The following is a 25,437-nucleotide window of genomic DNA, read 5'->3' as shown; positions in this document are numbered from 1 at the left end:
GTTGTAGTAAAGTACACATAACATAAAATTTATCACCCTCACCATTTTATTTAAGTATAAATTTCAGTCGTGTTAAGTACATTTTCATGGCTGCGCAAAGTCTCTAGAACACTTTTCATCTCACAAAACTAAAGCTCTGCCGCGATTAAACAACAACTCCGACTCCCCCTTACTCAGCCCCTGGTAACCACCATTCTACCTTCTGTCTTGGTGAATGCGACTCTTAATTCCCATACATAAGTGGAATTATACAGTATTTGTCCTTTTGTATCGAGCCGATTTACTTTGTGTAATGTCCTCAAAGTCCATCCGTGTTGTAGCCTGTATCAGAATTTGCTTCCTTTTAAGTCCATTTTTCGTATATACCACGTTTTGTTTATTCATTCATTATCCATCGGTGGACACTTTAGTTGCTTCTACTTTTTGGCTGTTATGAATAATGCTGCTATGAACATGGTATCTCTTTAATTTTTTAAGACTTCGAAGTGCACTTTCTCGGCACTTAGGCATGGCACGTTTCTCTCGGATGGGCCAGTTTGTTTCAGGAATAATTTGGGGAACACGTGCAGGACAGGGTTAAGACCTAGCTGACAAATACCAAAGCAGAACAAAACAAACAAACCAAAACAACAAAACGCATGTTATCCGCAGGCTAATTTCTGTTCAATGATTTCTTTTGAAAGGAAATATTATCCAAAGCCTTTGGGTAAGAGCTTTAGTTAATTATACCTTTCTGCAGTCATTTTTTTGGCATATTCTTTTAAAAAAATTTTTTTTTAGTGTTCAAATACATTAGTTGCCATTTTCCTGCCACTGCTTTCCCCTGCCCCACCCTCCCCCACCTCCCTCCCTCAATCCTTCCCTAAGGCATATTTTTAATGTTTTCAATTTGCCGCCCTTTGTTTTAGGCCAAATCATTTCCAAGACAGTTGATGATTATATAATCTACCAAAAGGACAGCTATCGGCTGCTACAAAGGTGCTTATTGCGAGTAAAATTTATGCATTTAGCAGTAGTTATTAAAAAACAACATGAATATTGCAGTAACTATGTATGGAGCCAGTTGGGGTACTGGAAACATTGAGGGGAACACTATGTAAAGCATCTGATTGTCTTAACTACTAACTGCACACCTGAAACCAATACAAAATAAAGTTGGAACAAAAAGCACACACAGGAAAAGGAATTTTTAAACATTCAGAGAATATAGCCAAGAGAGTGTACTTCTACTTAGAGCTCTGTATTAGTGACAGCTCTCCAAGCCATTCAGACCAGTCCCAAGATAAAACAATCCTAGAATTAACAAACGGGGGCTTCGAATTGCTGTTTTATCAAGGTTATTGCAATACGTATATTTTAGTAATAAAGTACATCAAGTTGCATAGCCCTTGCCAATATGTTAATAAACTTAATATCCCAAAGCTTTTCTACACAATAAACAAAATAATTATTTAAAATATTTAATTAGACAAAATACTAACATGAGACAAATTAAAACCAAAATTGCCTTCTAAAATATTTGGACATTTAATTTAGTAAGAAATTAGAACCTAAAAATGTGTGTTGAGAAGGCTAACAGGTTCTATAAGCATTTAGAAAATGTGTAGTGATTATAATTTGCATATCTAGAATATTTTAGTTTACATTTCTAAATCCTGCTACAAGGATATGTAACTGAAATTCTGAATATTATTAGCTATTTTTAGTAGACTTGCCTTGATAAAATTAAGGGTCGTTCAGTGTTCTTGCAAATTATAACGGGGATGCTTGTTAAGGCTATAGCAATTTGAGTTCAGTTTATATGAAATGCTTAAGGACACTTATTTAAAAATTTCCTTTGGCCCTGGCTGGTGACTCAGTTGGTTGGAGCATCGTCTTGTACAACAAAAGGTTGAGGGTTCGATCCCCAGTCAGGGCATGTACGTAGGCTGCAGGTTTGATCCCTTGTCGGGATGCGTCTGGGAGGCGGTCAATCAATGCTTCTCTCTCACATCGATATTTCTCTCTATCTCTGCCCCCCCTTCCTCTCTCTTTCTCAAATCAATAAATGAGTCCTTGGGTGAGGATTAAAAAATGAAGAATTATTAACTTGTAACATGGACTTCACTCCTGAGGGGTAAAGAGAACTCTATAAAGAATAGAGGACAAGCAGATGAATGGGAGCACTTTATCTCAAGGGCTGTCTCTGGGGCTGAGGCAAAGCCCTTGAGGGAGGAGTGCATTTGAGAGAGGGGCCCCTCCCAGAGAACTGGGACCCAGGCCTCACTGGGGAGGGCACGGCCTTGGCCCATGGGATGGTGGAGAAGTCTGGGGAGATACCAGAGGCTGGGGGAAGCCACCCCTGTGTGCCAGTGGAATTCTCAGGAAGCTGCTGTCTCGGTGCTGTTGGAACTTGCTGGGGGTGAGCACCGCCCAGTGCTCCTCATGCGGCTGTCGGCCGCCTGTGCAGAAACAACCCCTGAGAGGCGCACAGGGACTGGGAGGAGAAGCTCCTTCTGCCCTCAGGGTCCCCCCAGCACCCTCTGCTGATAAAACTGAACGTTATACCAGTTGGCAAAGAAGAAATGGGCACAGGGTCGAGCTCCAACATCAAAGTGTGGCCAAAAAGGGTGAATTTGGAGCTGAGAGGCAATAAGTTGATAATCAATACACCCCATAAGTGTGTTGCCGCTATCTATGATGCTCTACTTTTAGACAGTTTGGAATCAGATAGACTATTTAAAAAGTGAGCTGTCCAAGAAAACCCAGGACTCAAGGCCATTGGTCACCATACCCCAAAACTTCCAGTCAGATGAGACTCTTTCATTTTGGAAGATAATGTGTTTTCTTGTTTTGTCTTCTACTCTCTTTGCCTTTTAAACAATGTATATTAAAGAGCAGGTGGCTAGTGGCCAGCGTAAATCCTGTCTTGGCGTTTGCTTTTTTCATCCAAGTTTTGCTCACTGCTTTGTTTATTCCCGGTAGTGTTTGACTACAGTTATAGAGATTACATTCTGTCCTGGTATGGGAACCTCAGCAAAGATGAGGGACAACTTTACAACCTGCTCTTGGAAGATTTTTGGGAAATCGCCAAACAGCTGCACCACAGACTGAGCCACGTGGATGTGGTTAAAGTCGTCTGCAATGACGTCGTCAGAACCTTGCTCACTCACTTCTGTGACCTGAAAGCGGCGAATGCCAGGTAAACGTTCGAATACCAGAAACCGCCTCTCCTCTTTCCACATGAAAGTGCTGTTCTTATTGATTAAGGGACCACAGCCAAGACAAACTCTGGAATATTCTATCTCTTTCTGACATGTGGCTTGAAATGTAGACATATTGAGGGGAATTGTAGAGTTACGATAGAATAGATTTTTTAAAAATGACTTTCTAATAGCAAACTACTTTATAGACTTTAATTTTGTAAGTAGCTTAGCGAAGTGAATTTTACTGAGCCAGCACTATCATGATGTTATCGATAGTATTATGGATACTGAGAAATAGAAAATTAAAGTATAGTGTTTCATACTGTGAAGAGTATCACTGAGTTTATAATTTGTACAAAAGTTAAATTTTTTCGGGGGAGTAGTGAGTCCTGTGTTAAAAACATCACCATATCCTGAAAATTGATGTTTCGATGGAACTTAATATTGGCGCTTGTGCGCTATAGTAAGAGAACTTCCGGCGTCAGAGTGGCTGATGTTAGACTTGTAGCCTTTTGTACTGGCACAGGGGAAAGGCTTATGCCTCGCAGGCGGGTGCCTTTGGGAAAACACTTCAACAAGGCCATTTCTCTGCTGATAATAAACCTTTCTTTCTTAGGTTTACTGATAGGATCTTGAATGAATGTTTTACTCTCGAGTGAGTGCAAGAATGATGAATTATGTACTTCTCACTTGGTCATACAAAGTAGTCCTTCTGAACTGAAGAGCCTTCTGCCTGTCTGGGTGTGGACTCAGTTGGAGTAAAAATGAGGCGCCCTGTAGCTCATGGACCGATTTTCACTGTTGTTATTCTTCCATTACCTTTAGGGGAGAGATAAAGTATTTGAAAACTACATAAGGGGCTGAGTAAGCATTGGCATCCCTGTTGGGCAGATGGTAGCTCACATTTTTTTCTACAAAGGGCTGTCGTGCGAACTGATCAGAAAGCAGTCTCTGTTCTGCCCTGTGACGTTGCTCAGTGGGGCCTGGTTGCTAAACATGCTGTACAGCGGCCGCCATCCATCCCCAGCATATTGTCTCCTCCCCTATAGTACCTTCTCTCCCCAAGCCTACCTGGCGCAGGTTTATGAGACCAAAGTCCACGGGGCCATCAGCCTATTGTTTTCTAGCAAACTTGTGAAAAACTGGTACCCATAGTAAGAAAAATATCATTTTATATCGTGACCCAGTTTCATAAAACAATGCTCTTGTTACATGTGAAAACTGATACTTTCTGCTTTTTAACATTTTTTAAAAATGGTGTTTGAGACTAAGTAAAAAAATTTTTTTGTTGTTCCTTATGGGTTAGCACCCATGTCCTAAAAAAATTACTGTAGAACAGTGGTGCTCTGTTTTGGGGGTCCCGGGAGCCCTCCCCACTCTCACAGGGACTGAGCAGAGCTTTTGTTCACGAGGCCCTGTGTCCTGGTGTGCTGGGGCCGGCCGGCCCGCTTTACCACGGCGGACTCTGCACTTCTCTCCCTGCCTCCGAGGTCAGTGACGTCACGTCGGTAGCTTGTCATTGGCCCTGTGTGCATATTTACACTGTGGAATGGGCGAATGCTACAGATCAGAGCTTTTTTTTCTTTTTATTCCCATGGAAGAGCCAATTGTTATACATTTACCAGCTCACCACTTATTATATCTACTCATATTTACTATATCAGATATTAAAACTAAGAAACCTTTAAAAGTCAAGAATACGTAGTCTATTCTCCATTAACAGAGTGGTGATGTCATCACATCTTGTAGCCTCTGGAAAACTCCACTGTGCTTGTGAGACCGAGAGTGAAAAGGCATATGACATTTTTATATTACTATGAATATAGTTTTGACCTCAGAGAGCCCCTGAAAGGGTCTTGGGGACACGTAGGAGTCTCCAGACCACCCTTTGAATATTGCTGTTTATAGAGAAACTAACTTCCAGTAAGAGGGTATGTGAACTAATAAGGAAAGAGAGAGAAATAGGACTCATGGGTTACCTCTGCAGAGCCTCAAAGCTTCAGCCTCTCCTTTCGAGGGCTCAGCAACCCCTTGGGGCGCCTACTGATTGGCTGTGGTGTCCTTTACAGAAGGCACTGCACAGTCTACCTGGCAGGCGCTGTCAAAGACTTGTTTGAATTCAGTGGATGTTCATTTCAAGGTAAAGCATTTAAATTATGGTCCGATAGAGGAAAGTATTTTAAATCATTGTTTTATACCAGTTAGAAGGCTGATGGATTTAGGTTTGGGAGAAGAGCAAGTGGTTAGAGAAATTTAGTGTTTTTAGGAGTATCTAATTTTAACATTAGAATGTATTTTTCATTGAGACATTTACCATCTTCTGAAATCACTGCTTTTGTGAATAATATAAACATTTATAGATAAAGCACTAGAATAATAGAAACAGAGAATTTTTTTAAATTTTATTTATTTATTTTTAGAGAGAGAAGGAGGGAAAGAAAGCGAGAGGGAGGGAGAGAAAGCGAGAGGAAGAGAAACATCAATTGGTTGCCTCTTGTATGAGCCCTGACCAGGGAACTAATCCACAACCCAGGCATATGCCCTGACTGGGAACTGAACCCAAAACCTTTTGATTTGTGGGATGACACCCAACCATCTGAGCCACACTGGTCGGGGCAAATTGATTTCAATTTAGAAACTTTTCTTTGGGCTTCTAGTCGTCTTCCGCGCAGGGTAGATTTATTTTACCGGTATCTAGGCTGTGCCTAGGCGCTCTCGTAGATGATCCTTATTGAAGAAAAGACTCTGTCACTGTTCTCTGGGATTATGGACATTTGAAAAGTGCCACTAGGTCGCTGGTGTTTTGCATGTAGATGATCGTGCATGCCCTGGAGGTGAACTCTGGAGAGCTAATATCTGATTGCGCATCATCTTCCACACACCACACAGGGAGGCTGGCAGACAGCTCATTTAGGTTTGATGGCTGGACCTGTGCTTGCCTGCCCCAGGTGAACTGTGCCCTTATCCTAGAAATCTCCTCGACTGTGCAGATGCCCGTGGGCTGCAGAATGGCTCGGCAGCCTGGTAGGCTCCGATTGAATTGGTCACTATCAGACAAGGGAATAATAAATTGCGTTAATAAAAGCAACACGCCCTCTGGCTGACTGTTAGGCAGTGTGTGGAGGCAGCTTTCCGGCCAGCCTGTATTTATTTCCAGGCCAACATTCTGTGGCCGCTTTAAGCCAATCCAGATCACATTTAATTCTTGCCTCTGCTTCCTCTTTCTTTGTCCCATCTGTCTTGTTCCAGCATGTTTCAGGGAAATCTAAAAATGATTTTTTTTATGCTATTAAATCGATAGCATCTTTAATTTTGTAGTGTCTTTACAATCTCTGTGTTTTCTTTACTAATCAAGCACCGGTATGCTGTTTAAGGGGGGAAAATAATGTTTTATTCACTTATTTTCCCTCTTTATCTCTGCAGTTTTTTTCCTCCTCTCATCTGTGCGACCTCTGATTATGGTATAGTGTAGAGAATCGGGACTTGGGAGTTATTTCTACCATTTATTACCTCTGTGATTGGACTATTCACTGAACTACTCAGATCCTTACTATTCTCATCTATAATATGGCAATGATCATATCTACTTCTTGGTGTAGATGGGAAAATGAAGTAATAGTGTACATGGGAAACTTACAAAGGGTCCTCTTCCTCACTCAAGGAACGAGAACCCAGAGGGAAGTCATAGAACCGCAGTAAACAGGCTCACACTGACAGAAGAAGGGTGCCGCCACCTTTAGGACTGGAGGCTCCAGGAAGCTAGCTGGACCCTCCTGACCTAGAAGCAGCCACGTGACTCTTGATCCTTTCTCGGCTCCTGAAGCGGTGCCTGATGTGCCCTTACGAGGGGGCATCATGGGAATATCCTGCTCGGAGTTTGCGGAGGGCTCCAGGGAAGCACTCCCCTTTCCTTTTTCCAGACAGCATCCTGTCTGACCACCGTCCTGGGCCTTGGCTCGCTCCGAAGGTATCCCCTTAGCTCCAGGAGGGAGAGGAGATGTGGATGCCCGAGGATGAGGCCCCTTTCATTGTCTGCCCTCCGCTGGAACAGAGAAGGGGCGGTGCGCTCTTTGAGAGGGATTTTGATGTTATTTAAAGGTGCCTCTTGTGAAAGTGGGTTTTTTTAGCCAGCTTCCCACAGTAATATTAACCAAATATATATTTTAAAGTGTCACCCTTAAAAGTGTGTGAAATGACAAAGTAGAATCTAAATTTACTGAACTCTAGCTGGCAGCATAGCTGGAGTTTAAAATAATCGAAGGTGCCATTTTAAAAAGTCAGCATATATTAGTCTATGTGCAAAGGCTTGTTCTTAAAATCTCTGTTCATGTTGTTGGCTTTGCACATTAGAGTTGAATTCCTCTAGTTTGCTGGAGAAGACAAAGAGGAAACCTTTCTTAGTGTACATATTCTAGAAACTAGCCTAGTCTCGTGCAGAGAGACATCACAATTTACTCCGGAGAGACACTGGTCACAACGGCCCCAGTAGGCACTTATTTGTTTCATTTCCTGTGTAGAACCTGGTGTGCTTCCTCCCCATCCGTTCAGGTTTGGTTTTATTTTTTTAAATGTTTTCTTCCAGTCTTGGCCACAAGTTACTGTAAGAAGCCCACACACTTTAAAAAATTACCTTCCTAGTCTTTCTTGAGTTACTGTTAAGATACTGTAAGAAAAGGAAATATAGAAAGTTCTCCCCATGCTTCCTCAGACCCTCCAAATTGATGTCCCTTGGATGGGGATGGGGTCCGTGCTGACAGGGAACCTGTGCCCCGGGGTGGCAGAACTATTCGGGAAACCCTTTGGAGCCGGACAGAAGGCAGTTTGCCATCGCATTAGATGGCATCCAGCCATGGACCCGCTCCTCAGCGGGAATACCATCGATTGTTGTGACCCCGCAGTCACCCAGTCAGGAAAGCTGGCTGGTGCCCCCGGCGTGTGCTTTGCTGGCATTGTTTTTTTTTCTTTTGAAAAGTGAAGCTGCAGATCATATTTATGAAGAGATCTGGGAGACTTAAAAATAATCTAGTTAAAGAAATACTCATACCTTTCTGGATTGTTGCTATGATTTGGGGCTTACATATAACTGTTGGTGCTACTTAAGGCTTGAAATCCCAAAAGGCCATGCATTTGCATTTTTCCAGATTAGTCTGGGGGGGAGAAAATTACTGACTACTGATGTTGTTGAAGAATGAACACAGTTATAAAAACTGATGTATTGCCCATTTGAACTATTTTTTACCTAACGGCATATAACTGAATGGTTTCTAGAATTTTCTTTCCTTCTTTTATCCTCTCTCATGTATGTATTTTTCAGACAAGAAGACCAGCCGCGGCCTTTTGTGTTGCATTCATGCTTGAGGAACTCGGCTGAAGAAATCAGATTCCTACAGACGTGTTCTCGGGTTCTGGTGTTTTGTCTTCTCCCCTCCAGAGATGTCCAGTCTCTCAGCTTGCGTGTAATGCTCGCAGAAATTCTCACGACAAAAGGTGGACTTTCATAAGTAATTGATATTACTAATGCGATGGTAATTGTGCAAATTAATGTGCTACACACTAATTATGATTGATAACATGTGAAAGGACACCTTTGTGGACCTTGCATACTATATGACATAGGAGGTTTAGTGTATTTTCAAAATTTTAAGTTTAAATGTCACTCAGAGAGGACATCATTTGGCCATACACGATAGACAGATTTCTATATAACATCACCCAATGCAGAGTACATTTTGTTGTTTATTTTGACACAGGGTAACCAACTCTTAAGCGCTTCATAGGAAGCATTCATTTGGCATAGCTTTTGAATTATCCAGGCCAATAATAAATACATTAATGAAAGAGTATCTATACTCAAACTCCAGTGTGCATTTACTTAAAATACCTTTGCTACAAGATTCATTGATAATGCCTATATGTAATTTTGTGGACTTGGAATAAATTTAAAAAAAGGAACTGTACCATAATATAATGTGATTCCTAGAAAAAAGTATATCCAGGGACATGCTTAGCCAGGGTGAAAAAAATAGAAGAAAATATGACCTTAAGAGAAAAGTTTCTGTTTCAAAATTTCAAACAAATAACATTGCATTTGATAGGCATTGATTGACTATCTCAGTATTTCAGGATTAGCCAGTGGTGTCCCATAGCTGATAAAATCAACCACAGAGAAAAGAGGAACTTTTGAACCTGAAGTTAATGAATGAATTTGTAATAGTGTCATTGACTTTTTAACAACTTCCCCCCTGAGGTCCGCTTTCAGCAGTTGGGAGAAAGTTGATTTTCATCTTTGGGCAGACAGAACATGTTGAGCCTTATAAAGAAAATAAAAGAAAAAAGATCAACATATTTAATTTTGATAGCTTTGTTAGTCATTTGGGATAGGCAGCCATGTGGGGGTATGTCTGTGTGTCTGTATGTTCCCCGTTTGGGTAGTTGAAAAATGTTCCCCAAACGTAGAGTCAATTGCATAATATAAAAACAATTCCTTTAAAGAGCAATACCCTTTTCAGCTGCGCTTCCTCCTCCCCCCCAGTGCTGAAGCCCGCGGTGGCCTTGCTCAGTAACCCTGACTACATTAACCAGATGCTACTTGCCCAGCTGGAGCACAGAGAGCAGATGAGCGAACATCACAAGAGAGCCTACACCTATGCTCCCTCCTACGAGGAGTTCATCAAGCTCATCAACAGCAACTCGGATGTGGAGTTCCTGAAGCAACTCAGGTATCTATCTGGCCACCAATCAGAGCACCACAGTAGCTACTGATGATCACCCTCTGCCTGGTTAGGTGAAGACAAACGCATTTGCCAGGGAAGCAGAAATGAGGGAAGCCTATACATCTTACCGTTCGGTGAGAGCTAAATGTATCCTGCTCCTCCTCTAGCAGTGGAATTAGTTTTTTTTTTAAGTATCATGTTTTCCAAGTGATTAGGTTATAGGAGATGGAAAGCTGTTCAGTTGGTGGGAGAGTCAGCGCAGCTGCCGGGACGCGAACCTCCGGAAGGCATTGGAAGGAGACGATGTGTGTTCAACCGTGCATCGCAGAGTGCTGTGTAGATTTTCATTTTTCTCAGAACATGCAGAGGCCCGGGTTTGGGAGTAAGGGGTTCTTGACTAATTGTTTTGAGAAAACACTTTTGAAATAGACCCCAGGAGTCTCTTTTATAGGAAAGTTCAATCTCACTTATCGTACTTGAGATATTTTAGGGATGAGTGTGTATGTTTTTGTGTGTTTTTAATTGTTCTTTTTACAGTAAGTGTGTGCACATAGAGTGTGGTTGTATAGTGTTGTGTAACTTGTAGGTTTTCCAGGCTTCTGTTTCTCTAGTCACTCAGTGTGTAGCGTCCACAGAAGGTCATATATGGGGAAGAAAGGAAACTCTGGTGTGTCATTTTGCTTCTGATGAGTAATTTTGGTAAATCACCAATGGAAAAGTAAACATTGGCTGAAATTGGATCTTTGGACAATTTGAGGTTTTACACTTGTCTTATTTGGCCCTGACCTAGGATCAACATTAAGGTGAGTTACTAAAAGGTGCCAAAAGACTTAAGAAAAATAAATTAGAACTAATTATTTTGAACAATCAACAATTGGTAGGTACTCTAGCATCATCTGTCATTTTGTATCTGAGCACAGTTCCTTGTTATATGAATGAATCTTAATGGTTTACTTTTTTCAAGAAATACTAAGCAAAGGCTCAGTACTAGAAATGCTATAAATAGCTTAATGTTGGCCCTCCATTGTTTATAAGGTAAAGAAATAGCTGAGCAAGAATTGCCTTTTAAAAATGAAATCGTGGTGCCTCTGGTGCCAGGGTGGGGGACACCTGCTTTTGTCCTAGCAGGAGCATCATGGATTGGTTGCTTCAATCTGCATGGCCAGAGATTACATGTGACATTCTGATTTTATTTGTTCCCCTTTCCCTCTAATACATGATGAAACCCAAATGATAGGATCACTTAAACCTTCCTCTATCATCGCTTCCTCTTCGTCTCCTAAATGGGGCAGCATCTGGGAGTCCTGCAAAAGCAGGCCCTCCGAGCACAGGGAGAGTTTTAACAGGCACTAGACATGCTGAACTAAAGGATGGCTTTTCCAAATATTGGGATAATTCATATTCCATAAAATTCATCACTTTAAAGTATACAATTCAGTGGTTTTTGGTACATTCAAAGGCTGTGCAACTATGATCGCCAATTCCCAGGGTGATATGCTCATCACCCTGAAAAGAAACCTGTGCCCATTCGCAGTTACTTCCCGCCCCTCTCCTGCCCCGCCGAGCCCTTGACAGCCATCTCCTTTCTATCTCTGTGGGTTTGCCTGTTCTCCACGTTTCATGTGAATCAAGTCATCCAACAGGTGGCCTCTTGTGGCTGGAACCTCTTTTACTCAGCATAATGTTTTCAAGGCTCATCCATGTTGTAACATGTATCAATATTTTATTCCTATTTTTGGCTGAATAATATTCCATCATAGGAATATACCCTATTTTGTTTCTCCATTTATCAGTTGATGGAAAATTTGGGTTGTTTGTACTTTAAAGAATGCCCTTTGAGTAACTTTGAGTATCTTCAGTAACATCATCAGTGACTGCTGACAAGTACAGGGTGGGGCAAAAATTCTCTTGAATAAACACAGAGTTATTCTTGTATTATTATTTATTCATTATTGTATTCTTTTCCGTATCCACAACTGTAAACCTACTTTTGCCGCAGCTTGTAAATGAGAGAACAATAAAATATTGCAGGTTCCTAGCCTCTCCCTACCACCACCGGCCCCCTCCGCATACCTGCCACCAGCGAGGAGCTGTGGGTGCAGGTACCAGGGCAGGGTGATTCTTTGTGCGTTACTTCTGTTCCATCTGCGGAATTCTCTGTGCCGTCCACCCTACTGTTGGACTTTGTGCTTCCAGCAAAGGTTTAAAGCAAAGGGGAGGGCACTTGGAGGTACTTCGGTGATTTGGATAATCCAACTCTGAAAGTGCCTGCACTATCAGAAACAAAACGAATACATTTTCAGATTTAACGAGGCTGGTGTAATGATGGAGTGCGACTGGAATGACCTATTCTTCTGGCCCCCATCTCTTTATAAACTTTCAGTTCCTCTTGTCAGTCTCTGGAATTACGTGGCTCACTTCCTCTAGAAGGGCCGCAAAATGCTCTCGTAACAGGGAATGCAAACCTCTTGAAAGAGCCGCATGCAGTTGGCAACATCGGCTATGGGAGCGTGGTGATCCTCAGCAATCTTGGCAAAATACCTTTGGAGGAGTATACTGTGAAAGGCATTTTTCTCAATGATAGGTATATACCTTCAGGGTTCCTTTCTGAATACTTTGTACATGTTGCATTATCTGAGGCAGCTTTCCTGGCCCTGTGACTCAGACAGTTCCTTGGGCTCTGCCGTGTGAGAGACTGCCGGGCAGCTGTCCCTGCTGTGGCCCTGGCATGTCTTTTATCCGTGGGGCTGTTTCTCCCTCTTCACTGCACCTTAGGAACAGACCTGAGGGCTAGCCTTTATTCTCTGCTCCTTGCACAGCTAGAAGAACCACGAGGAACAGCTCTGCCGTGGCAGAGATAGACCGCTTTGCTCAAAAAGGTAGGTGGTGTTGCATACATTATCTTGTTAGTTGGCTGCTTATTGTTTATCTGATAGAGAAATCGCTCCTATGCCAGGGTCAGGCCTGCTTATTGTTACTGACAGGCAAGATCGCTTCTTACCAGACTCCTGTCCAGGGCCTGCGTCCAGGAGCTCTGTCGGCTGCCTGCCACTAATGGAGCGGCCTGCTTCAGTCGCAGTCTGACCTGGTGTTTTTCTGATAAAATGAGAGGACTGTGCTGTCTGACTTTAATAGTGTTCTAGGTCACTATTTTCAAATTGCTTTTCATAAAATTATAGGACTGGCTGCCTAAGGCAGAGCATGTGTCTTATTTAGACTAAGAAGTTGATGGAACCGTCCACTTTTGTTTGATACATATTTGAGAGAGACATGCATATTTTCTAAAGGAAAAAAAAAAGCCATTTAACTCTGCTAGGTTGGAATGCATTAAAAATAAAGAAGCAGACCAACCTTGAAGGTAGTGTTTGAAGTTCTGCACTGTGGGTGTTTTCTGAGTCGGCATGACATGCTTTCACAGTAGTGTTATAGAGCTAGGCACACTTCCTCCCAATATACTAACGTAGTGGGTTTTTTTTTTTTTGTTTTTTTTTTTTACCCTGGCTGCTTATTAAAACCACCCAGGCTTTAAAAAAAATTACGGTTGGATATCTCACTTGCCTTGGTTACTTCCTTTTTCTTCCAGGACGTCAAAGTGAGGATGCGATGACTAGGTCGGTATAACACTGAATTTTCCAGGCTCTTCTAGTAGGAGCAGTGATCAGCTCTGTTAATAAAACAGGAGCCAAAAATCTGAATGGCACCTTGATGCGGGATATGAAAGGGCAGGCTGAATAGATCCCCCCCACCTCCCCGCCAGTGTGGGCGGTGGGCCGATGACCGCAGGGAAGGCAGGACGGCGCTCGGAGCTCAGCGTCCATTAGTGAAACTCCACAATTACAGCCTCGCTGGGGAAGGAACTGTGTGTTCCTTTATTTTGAAGGTAAAGCTGGAGTCAAACATTGGCTGAGGGGAAATAAAGGTTCTGCTCTTACAGGCACCTCTTGGAAAGGAGTGGGCAGACTGTGGCCCAGGAACGCAGCAGGTGCTGCACGCTGGGTGATTCTTCAAGGAATTTGTAAAAAGCGCTCCAATGGAAAATATTTGCGTCCCCATGAAATGGGAGAATTTTTATGTAACTGGTTGGCGTGGAACCTGAGCATCACTATTTTTAAAAGCTTCCCAGGGGATGAGAACATGCAACTGGTATTGAGAATCTCTTGTAGATGGAATATTCTCCCATGTGCCACCAACCTGAAGTCTTGGCTAGATGTTATGTTGTGTAATTCATTATATTATAATTCTTTGAGAACTGTTTATCACTGTTTGAGATACATGGTAACTCTGGCGAGTACTGATTAATCAGCATACCTCATTCTTGTACCCTGTTATAGTAAGCGAAGGCCTTCCTGAGATATATGTTTAACCTGAGGTTTCTGAACCTTGGCAAAATTGACATTTTGGGCTAGATATGAATAATTCTTTGTTGTGGGGACCTTGTTCTGTTTGTGTTAGAGTGTTTGCAGCGTCCCTCGCCTCTACGCACTGGCTGCCACAAGCGCGCCCCCAGTGGTGACAGCCAGCAATGACTTCAGACATTGCCAGATGTATGTGGGGAGACAGAATCGCCCGCGTAAGAGCCTACTGGTTTAACCCCATGAATAGATTGGAGACACTTATATTAGTTAGGATTAGATTCACAAAACACCTACAAAATAATGAGGATTTACCAAAGTACAGAGAGGTTTTTCTTTCTTATATAAAAGAAGTCCGGTGGGCGCTCTCCTCACGGGCCCGCCAGCCCGCTGCTCTGCGGTCCTGAGCTTGTGTGCGTTCCAGAGGCCTCGCGGCCCAGCGCGTGCTCTAGGATGCCATCCATCATCTCCAGGAAGCGGGATGAAGGCAAGGGAAGGCGGTGGCAAAGGTCCTGCGCTGGCTGTCTTTTCAGGAAATTTCTGGAAGCTGGTATATGACATTTCTGCTTCTATTTTATTGATTGTCTTATTCTGGGCAGCCTTTCGCTCAGTTAAAAATGGAGGATTCTATTACCAAGGAAGAAAGAAGAATGGATTTGGGCCAGGCACATAGCCGCGTTTCGGCAGTGCTACGGTGTCGTGCCGCCGCGGTGAAGCAGGACAGCGCCCGCAGGATAGCGCACAGGCATCGGAGAAGGACTCCTTTCCTGGCCTGGACGTTCGCCATGGTTAAAGAGATGCCAGACGAATGCTCAAGAAGTGAAGAGCAGTCTTTGTTTTTAAACCGCCATTTGTTAAATACCTATTAAATATGAAGTACCACGCAAAGTTCTTTATAATCATCACTGATGATTACAACAGCTGTGTGAATTAGGTACTATTATTTTCATCGAATGGTTGAAGAAAGGAAAGTTGCTCATCCTGGATCACATAACTAGGAAGTAACAGAGCTGGTATTTGAACTCAGGTCTGTCTGACTTCAGATCCCATGTGTAAAGCTGGGTGCCTTGCTAGCCAGGTGGGTAGAAACAGCAGCGACAGGTAGCCCCAGCCTTGTGGGATTTCATGCGGGTGTGGCCATAACTTTCTACGGTCTGTGAGTCTTTGCAGGCACTAATGCTCGCCTAAGAAAATACCATCAGAAAGTGCCCTCATCTCTGGTGGTCGACTGCCAGAGAAATGAGTCGTAATAAAATCCGAGCAACCTGTCACTATCGTAATTTCATCTACTGCCAGGCCAATCTTTATTAAATTTTGTGGTTCTGGATTTGTTTATTTCTGACCCCTCGATTAAAGAGCAACATGGAAAATCTGAAAATAGTAGAGAGGACATTCTACTAATGAATGAAAGATTTAAAATGAAGAAGATAAGGTTTATTTGGCTTGGAGAAGAGAAGCAAACCTTTATCTAGTGTGTATTGAGGTTGACGGGGTGTCTCCTGTTTTGCTCAGATGAAGCAAGAGGCAGAGAGGGCGTAACGAGTGGGTCACCTGCCGCGATCATAGGTAAGAGTGGAGTGGGTTCCTGAGGGAGTTTGCTAAGTATTTTTTCTTTAGGTATTAAGGAGATGGATTTTCATCTGCAGATTAGTTTAGCCACATTAGCTCATGAAGATAGTGTATTAACAATGATATTTAAATTCTGAAAATTGCATGCTTCTGTGTAAAAGAGTTTAAATTATTCAAAAGTTCAGTATTTTTGACAGTGACTCTGCATTGTGAATCATGAGCATTAATGGGATTATGTTGTAGAGGAACATGAAAGAAAAAATTGCACATACCTGAAGACCGGCTCCAGTGCCATCAGCGTGTCAGAAACCAGGCAGCACATAACAAACATCCAAGGAGAAGGTTAGTGTGGGCAGATGAGGAGAGGAAGATCACAGTGTGGAAGACGAAGAGAAGCCTGGCAAGTTCTTGTATTAATAACAAATAAATAAAAATTCAGTTAGGAAACGTCATTAAAATATGAGGCTACCTATGAAAAATGTTCTAAAAGATGTTACAGCTTTATAATTCTTCTGGTGTCTGAGAAATAGCAGAGGACACAGAGTGGACAGTTAAACATACCAGAAAACACAGATTATTTTCATCTGGGAGGAAAGATAATTAAATATTGGCAGCACTGTGAAATTTGATAGCATAAGGGGAGCTTTGGCATAAGGAAGCCTGCAGTCCCCCTGAAGTCGGCGCCGGCTGGCCGCATGCATGGTAAAGTGTACCTGCAGTCAGGGGCGCGGGGCAGTTCAGGTAGAGCACGCAGCCCAGCACCTGCCTGTTCCTCATTGTTAGCTGCTACAACTGTTGTCATTACAATCATTAGACCACGGACTACCCTGATCAATTACTGGGGTGGGGGGGCGTGTTGGAGGAGACCCAATAAAGAACAATGCGCCTCTCTCCACCCTGAGGTCTGAGCCATCTAGGGCCAAAGAATAAGACCAGTGAAGACCAAAATGTCATCTTATTACTGATAGATCGGGGATATTGTGGTCTCTCTATGGGAGACTCTAAAACTGAGTCTTAGAGTTGGGCATTTTCCCCACCCAGCAATGCTGGACCAGAATCGGCAGCCCTGAAGCAGAATCAGCCTCCTTGTCCCTGCTTCTGCGCGCCCCACCCCCCTACATGTGCAGAGCCCACTGGCTGGCCAGCCTTGAAGGTAGAGATGGTGCTCTTAAAAGGAAGGAGAACAGAGGCTCCTCAGGCCCAGTTCCTCCTGCTCTGTGATGGGATTAAAAACCTCTTCCTTCCCCAGGGAGAACCGAGAGGAGAGAGTGTGTGGCGGGGAGAGGCCTGGTATGGAGCTTCTGAGACTTAGAATGGAACATTCAGAGTTGGGGTTGGAGTGGGCTGGACGGGTAATGCTTCTTTCTTTATAAAAAGAACAACTTTGGTGCTGAGTGCCTGCTCAGCAGAGAAGGACTTTAGGATTCACAAGGCCCACTAAAGGGATGGCAGTGAAGAGTGAGAAAGGGGTGTGCTGGTACATTTAAAGCTGGCTTTTGTGCAGAGGGGAGAGAATCCCTGGCGTGCAGCATTTGCCGATATCTGTGGTGGTAAAGCGCTAACCGTGGCCAATTTAACGCTTGAAATAACCAAACTGTCTACTGTAAGGGTTGGGTAAAAATAACATTTTTTTTTGGCACATGTATGTAATGGTTCACCATGTAACAATGGTCTTGCAGCAGAATATTTAATAATATTGGAAGGTAGTAACCATAAAATGATAAATTTAAAAGACTAAGGCCGTATTTTTAGCATAAATCCAGTCTTATAAAATAACAAAATACCACATTTACCTAGAAAAAAGCTTATAAAGATATACCAAAGGTTGTGATTAACTTTGAATGTTGTATTGCATGTATCTTCCAATTTTCTTCAATGGACATATGTTCTTTAGAGAAAGTAAAACTTGGCTCTGCCTGAGAAAGTGCAATCTGCCCATCCGTTTGTCAGGCAGGGAGAACAGGCACTGAAGGCAGCCTTAGAGTTGACAGGGAGCATCTCTCTTTCAAGTACACGCAGCGGCTGTGGCGCGTCAGAATGATTCCCTTCTTTGAGTGACTACTTCTTTCTTACTCAGTGAGAAGCTGTGCCCTCTAAAATCTTACCTAGACTCTTAAAGACTTTGCTGTTTGGAATTCTGCCAGTGAGAAAGACCCACCCTGCTCGTGTCCCCAAGGATTACAGTCACTTTGACACAGAGAAGCAGCCCCCTTTGTTGCCCATGTGCTGAGCTGCACATTAGGGGTTTCTGGCTCAGCATTCCACGTCTGTCCTGCCTGCTGTTGCCAAGGAAAGGGGACCCTGGGCCTACCTGAAAATGACCTTTTTTTTTTTTTTGTAATTAATTACATGGGAAAATAATATGTTAAGAAACAAGCTGGTTACAAATAGTAGGTAGAGGATTTATACCTGTATAAAACAATGGAAGGTTATCCAAAATCTTCAGTCCTTACTTCTGTTCAGTGACTAAATATCCTTCCCTTTGCTTTTGTGTACTTTCTGAAACATGGTTATTTCTGAAACAAAAAAGAAAAACGAGTTCTGGACAGAGGAACAGGTATCATGCCTGAGGAGTCCAGCAGTCAGGGTCTGAGGTCTGGGACAGGTCACGCTGCAAAGGCAGTGACTGAACCCAGTTGCAGAGTATCGGCCCCCAGGGTGACCTCTTTCCACAGCCTGTGCTGAGCTTATCCCGCTGCTGCGCCATTGAAAGGTCGCCTCCTCGCCCTCCCTCCCTGAGTCCTGCAGTAACTCCGTCTTCTGCTTTGCGTGGGAGATGCCCACGGCTCCTCATGCTCACCTCCGTGGGTCATCCCACCTGACTTGGTTGGACGGCTGTGGCCCTGGTGGTCTCAGGTCCATTAGGCTGAGGTACTCCTATAGTCAGGCAAACAGGAAGGCTCCTCACAGAATTTTCATATATATTTAACAAACACGCACACCACACACACACACCCCATCTTTCCAAACGGTGCATATCAAAAGAGTCAGTATTGGAGTTAAGGAGCAATAGTAATAATTAACATTGAATTCTCACTGTGGGCAGGCGCTATTCCAGATGTTTTAAAGGTGTCATCTCATTGAATCTTCACAGCAACCCTTTCAGGGAAATTGTCAGTCCTCATTTTACAGATGAGGACTCTTGAGTTTTCAAAAGCTTAAATAATTTTCCCAGGGTGACTCAGTCAGTGTCAGAAGCAGGATTTGAACCCAGGCTATCTGGTGCCAGTGCTCACATTCTTAACTACTCTGATACGCATCCTAAGTTAGGAAACAGCTTCAGCTTAGCTACCTGAAACCACCATGGCTTATTTCTTCTCAAGTACTTTAACTGAAGTCCTTCCAGTGAGAACATTCTCTCTAGACGAGTACAAAGTAGCCTGTGGCAACTCTGAAAATGGCGTTTTTAAGTTTTCAATTTTTTTCTTAAACATTTGTGTGTGTATACGTATTTATGTGTGTGTGTATATATATGTAGATGGTATTCTAATCTGCAACATATCCTTGCTAATTTTAATATAAAAGAGTATTTTAAACCATTTACCATATTACACCTGAGGCTATGATTTGTCCAGCCTTCGACTCTGCCAGGACATTCCCGTGTGCGCATGCCCAAGATGGCTTTAAAGTAATATTTAAGAAAAAACCTGTGTAAGTTGTGCCTCATGAAATGAAGAGGCTGTTTTTTCTATTTGGCTTACAAATAATTTTGAAATCAGTTCTAAGAGAATGTTCTGAGCTGTTGACCGTAGAAGGACGATAAGTCTGTAGATTTCTAAGGTGATCATTTTGAAGGCTTCAGGTGAGTTTAAGATCAGTGGCAAGAGTTCATAAATACCAACCTGCTCGAAGTCTTCATTAATTTAGTGAAGTGTGTAAGTCTAAAGAGGTGAGACGGCGGCTCAGAGGGGCAGGTGGCAGCTATCTCTGTGTGACCTTTTTCCCTAGTCCCTGGGACAAAGGGATATTGCAGGTAGGATCTCGCTAGAGTTGGAAAAGAGCTGAATTCTTGTTATCCTGCTTTCTTTTAATACCAGAGTTTACATTATCATTTTGGGAAAACATATACTATCTCTGCACTTCCAATGCACAGAATGTTTGCAAATACCAGTCCTCCTAATTCTTGAACCAAACTTGGCAACAGCAAGGCCATGTCCTCTTCTGGAGCAAGCTGAGCGGGTGACAGGTGTCCTCACAAGCTCCCAGCAGAGCAGGAGCCCTCAGGGCTGGCCTGCACGTGGGTGCGTGTGTTTGCACGGCTTTATTGAAAATGAGAAAGCCGCTCCCTTCCTGCTTTGCCTTTTGGTATCAAGTGAAAATGAATTCTACGAATTCATTAACCACATTCAAATACCTACTGTGTGCAAAGCACTGTGTGAGGCGGGTCTGGTGTATGTAAAGATGAATTGGTTGTAGATCCTTGGATTCTAATCCCCTGTCAAAGTGTTAATAGTCCAGCATAGGAGACCCATATGAGAATAATTAGTTAAATATGAAGCAAGATGCTATGGCCAGAAGTAGAGTGTAAAGAACTAAAGGAGTGGGTAGGAGCAAATATTTCACCATGTAGAGAGGAGGAATTTAAGGAGCTTCAGAGAGGAATGGCCATGAATTGAGTGTTTAAGGACAAATAGGGTTTCCGCAGCTAAGGGGAAGGGTTGCATGCAAGAGGGAGAAGAAACAGAGCAAAGGCTGGGTCAGAAAGGAGCTGGAGTGCTTTGGGAGTATTGCCTGTGGCCTGGCTTGGCCTGAAAATGGTATCCAAGAGAGATACAGACGGAGTAAGGGTGAAAGGTTATTTGGCATTGGCCATCCTTACAGGCTTTGGAAGGCCTTAGACAAGATAAACATTGACTCATACTGAATTTTTGGGTAGCAGGAAAATGGTTAAGAATAAGAGCTTTAGAGTCAGGTTGCCCTGCCTTGTAATGGTGGCCCTGGTCCTTAAAAGGGCTTACAAGCAAGACCCTGTATAGGTTTCTTAGTCCACCTGAACTCCAGCTTCCTCCTCTGTAATGCTGGGATAATTACCGCACCTTATTGTGAAGGTAAAATGAGGCAATATAAATGAAAGTATCTCAACAGGTACCTGATACCCAATGAGAGGAATCTGTAAGTGTCCACAGATATTACACTATAATTTTATGGACTCATTAAAAAACTTTAACTCTTTACTCAGGTGGTATGTATTCTTTTTCGGAATCATTGATGACTCATTTGTTCCAGAGCGTGAATCACTAAGAATATCAAAAGAACAGATTGTTGAGAATATTATTTGTACCTGTTCAGTGTTACAGATATTGACACTCGCTAATTTAGCTCATTGTTTCCGTCAGTTTAGGCTGCTATAACAAAAATGCCATAGAGCTTCAGCAACAAAAGTTTATTTCTCACAGTTCCAGAGGCTGTCAAGTCTAAGATAAGGGGCCAGCAGATTGGGTGCCTGGTGAGGGCCCAATATCTGGTTTGTAGGCGGCTGTCTTCTTGCTGTAATCTTGGTAGAAAGAGAGCTCTTGGGGGTCTCTTCTGGGGGTCTCTTTTCTCTCCTCATTTATGGAGACACCGCCCCCATGACCTGATCACCCCCCCAGCAGCCCCACCTCCAAACGTCCTTACACTGGGAATTAGGGTTCAACATGAATCTTGGGGGAACACCAGCCTTCAGCCAGCAGCACTCACTGGTATTGACTGAGTGCCTACCGCATGTTTAGTGCCAGGCTAGGTCCTGTAGGAGAACACAAGACACAGTCCCTCTTATTAAGGAGGCTGATGATAAAATTGGAGAGAAAAAGATAATGCATCTTTATTACAGACAAAGGCACAATTTTGTCATAGGCTCAGATGTGTTACCATTTTTTAAAGAAGTATTAGGCCTGGAAGTGAAAAGGACTGGACGCACCATTTTCCTCACTCACGGCACTGTTTGTGGAAATGTGACTCTTTCAATCAGCAATATAAAATAATATCTAAATACATGCTATTAGAGAGCAGAAGTGACTTAGGATTTCAGAGGAGTATTAATGTGAATTAGAGGGATTGGGGACGATCTGAGGGAAGTTGCAATATGTGTAAAATCTAGTTGGGTGGCCAAGTAGAGAGATGGTTTCCAGAAGGAAACCACATGAGCAAAAGGCTGGAAAGCGACTGCAGTTGTAGGAGGGTGTAGAGAAATTATCCTGGCGTAAGTCCAGGCTCGTAGTGAGGAGAAAAAGAGGTTGGGCTGATAAGACAGCCACCGTCAAGTTGCAGAGGGAATGGTAGTCCCAGGTGACGTTAAGGTCTTGGTTAAGCAGAGACAGGTTTTGATGGCTGCAGGTTTGTGTACGCTTCTTATAAGTTGTTTCCTCATCAGTTTAGTCAGGAGCAGGAAAAATCACGTCAAGAGCCATTTTTTTATGCTCTATCGTCATTTGCAGGAAAGGAGGCAGGACCATCAGAAAACTAGGTTGGTCGTTAATGCCCTAGCACAGCTGCTACCTGGGGAGCCTTGCCCGGGCGTTCCCGCGGCCCAGAGCTCGCTCCTCTGTGTATGAAGTGTCACAGGGTGCTCCGTCAGCCCGGATGGCATTTGGACCTGAGACAAGTTGATGTACAGGGACTTCAGCAAGTTAGGGATTTATTTTCCTCATGTGGCAAGACGTCCTGGGATGGGAAGTGTGGGGGTGTTGTGATGGCTCAGTGATGTCTTCCGAGACCTAAACTTCTCCTGTCTTCTTATGCCACCATCTTAGCCTGGGGCTTTCATTCTCATGGCTGCAGTGCCTTCCCCCAGTGGCATCCTTGCTTCATGCAGGAAGATTGGGAAAAGGCGTGGAGAAAAGACTGAAGGGGCATTTCTGTGGAGGCTGCTCCCTTAGAAAGCTTTCCTGGAAGCCCCACCTGGCAACTTCTGCTTGTATCTCACAGGCTGGAACTGTACCAAATGGCCACTTCCAGCTGCTGGGGAGAGGTTTTCAGCAAGGTGCATTGCCTTTTCTGACAAGACTGTGGTTCAGTTAGTGAGGAAGAAAGAGAGGAAGCGTTGGCCACCAGCAGTGTCTGCCACATTCTCCAGGTGACATGCCAACGATGCTCTTAACAGCCTGTTTTTTTGAGGTGGCGAGAGACAGGCACTGATATTTATATTACACAAGTGAAGAAATAAAAAGTTGTGAATTTGTGATCCATGAATAGCTGTAACTATGATGTATTCGTGAATCTCATCTAGATTTTAGTTGAAAAGCAAAAGAATGTATAATGCCAGCCAGATGTAACATTAAATCTTAGAATGCTAGAGTTTGTGTTCAGAGTAATAATTAATGGTAATTAGCTTTATTAGGGCAGATTCTTAGTCAGTCAGTATAATCAAGGGCTAAGAGACATTCAGTATAGATGAACTTGGTTAGGGCAATACTTAGTAACCACTGAATAGCCCCAGAACTTGAGTTCCTAAAGCCCACCTGAATATGCTCAAAATAGCCACACCTCTAAGATTATACCCGGTATGGTCAAACCTTTGTTCTCAAACGTCTTGGTTCTCAAACAGTTCAGTTCTCAACCAAGTTGTTCACAGAAGAAATGTCTTGGTTGTCTAACAAAACTTTGGGTCTCGACTCCCTACCAGACAGCCCTCTAATGCTGATATTTGTATGATGAATCACGTGCCTCTCAGGCACCAGAGGAGGTTCAGTTTTCAAACACATCGCTTCTTTACTAGTTTTCTGGAATGAATTGAGTTTGAGAACCAATGTCCCGCTCTACTGAAAACAGAAACCTTTTTTTCCGCCTGATTCAAAGGTGTTCTTAGTCACACATACATATATCTGGTGTTGTCAACTCTTTCTTGCATTAGAATTAGCTGGGGAGCAAAACAATATTGACACCATGGTCCCACTGCAGGTCCCCTATTCTGTTGGTCTGAAGTGGTCTTCCAACTGAGAAGTAATGAGGACAATCACTAAGACCGTGACAGTGGGACTTAGGGGGAGGGGACAGCTTTGGGAAGTTTGTAGGACGACGGCATCCAACAGGACTTTCTGCAGTGATGGGAAAATGTTCATATGTACTGTCCAGCATGGCCCACGGGCCGCACGTGGCTATGGAGCACTTGAATTGTGGCTAATGCAGCCGAGGAATTAAGGTTTTGATTGAATTAATTTAAGTAGCCACATGTGGCTCATGGCCACCTTACTGAGCAGTGCGGATGCAGGAGGTGGAGTCAGTAGGCTCTGGTTACCAGTTGGGGAGAGGGAAGAGGGAGAAGCTGAGCATAGCCTCAGATTCCTGCTGTCAGCGAGGGGGCAGGTGGTAACGCTTTTGGTATAGGGAACAGAGTGGGGGGAGCAAGTTCATTATTCTCACACCGGGGCCTCAGAGACAGCAGCATGCAGCGCAGCTCCGGCCTGGCGTAGGGGCTCAGTCCATGTTGACGGGCTTCGATGATACGTGGGCAGGGTCCACGCTGCCCGTGTAATGTTCGGTTAGTGCAGACCCGGTCTAAAAGTATGTGTGAGAATGGTGTTTTCTTTCTATTCAATCGTTTCTTTTTCTCTCTTTTTTAAAATCAGGTATCAAATTGTAGTGGAAATAATCCAGGCAACTACAATTAGCAGCTTTCCCCAGCTGAAGAGGCACAAGGGTAAGAACCAGTTTGTTTTCTTTAGTTACTGTCAGAGCTTTGGCAAGTGTGAGCGTTCTTCTGGCTTCCATTTAAATATTTTAATTTATTTCAATAATAGCAGAACAGCATTAGAGAAAGTAAATATAATTTAATCCTAACAGAAACCCTTGTTTGTATTTCTGTGTTCCTTTAGAAACTGTTCATCTTCGGCCACAGTTCTTAAAAGATTAAAATTATTGGCTAGATAGTGCTTTTCTTCTGTTTTTAAATTCAACACGACTTCATAACTTTTGTCACAGAGTAAAAATAATCTTAATATTAATATTTCTATCTTGAAACTTAATCTTGATCATCGTTTATTTGACTCCAGTGGGTTGATGTTTCATAATTAACCTTTTCCTGTAGTTAAGCATTTGAACTGTGAACACCTTCTCTCCTTTCTCCGCTCTTGTAGATTTTTAAATAGGCTGTTTGTTGTTTTTTCTTCCTGTTGGTGTCCCTTCAAGCAAAGAGTGTTACGCAGGCTGGGTGCTGAGAAATGGCTAAGGTGTGACAATGGCTCTCAGCCCCCCTGTGGTTGCGTGGTGCCCGCACGTTCCCGTCTCACATGTGCGGGCGGAGGACCTGCTGTGCCTAGAGTGCGGAGCAGGTCTTCATTTGCCGCTGAGAGGCAGCAGGCGCTGCCGCCTGGTAGGATAGACCTTCCTCAAAGGCCCCCAGTACAGAGCTAATAGTTGATGGTCTTCTATTTATGCTGTCTCCAGGCCAAGTATCTTGGTGAAGCTGATGCTCTGGTCCCCGTTGTCAGAGAACAGCAGTGCATTGAGGGTCTGGCGTGACCTCCCTAATTCACAGTCCCATCTGCTGCCTCACTGTCGAAGTGCATATGTAGGTGATTTCAATGTTAAATAACTGGGTTGTTAAAATTTGTGTACATAATTTTTAATCAAAAAGAAAGATCAAATTTGGCACCCCTCGTTGTCCTTACATTCTCTTTTTACTGAATATTCAGCGGGTGT

The 25,437-nt window shown here is 43.3% G+C and overlaps 1 protein-coding gene across 2 annotated transcripts in view; it reads left to right on the top strand.

The window, feature by feature from the left end:
* Positions 1–25,437, top strand: part of SNX25 (sorting nexin 25) — an 87,586-nt gene that overhangs the window by 24,313 nt on the left and 37,836 nt on the right. For both annotated transcript variants that reach the window (XM_054566163.1, XM_054566162.1), the window contains exons 3-6: positions 2,965–3,181; positions 8,500–8,672; positions 9,718–9,904; positions 24,366–24,436. In XM_054566163.1, coding sequence (XP_054422138.1) covers positions 2,965–3,181; positions 8,500–8,672; positions 9,718–9,904; positions 24,366–24,436 — 648 coding nt within the window. The remainder of the gene's footprint in view (positions 1–2,964; positions 3,182–8,499; positions 8,673–9,717; positions 9,905–24,365; positions 24,437–25,437) is intronic.

Source organism: Pteronotus mesoamericanus, unplaced genomic scaffold (assembly GCF_021234165.1).
Source record: "Pteronotus mesoamericanus isolate MK-2021 breed Mesoamerican mustached bat unplaced genomic scaffold, CSHL_Meso_final contig_169, whole genome shotgun sequence".
NCBI lineage: Eukaryota > Metazoa > Chordata > Mammalia > Chiroptera > Mormoopidae > Pteronotus > Pteronotus mesoamericanus.
Note: the sequence above shows the minus strand (reverse complement) of the source record. Positions and strands in the feature narration are given on the sequence as shown.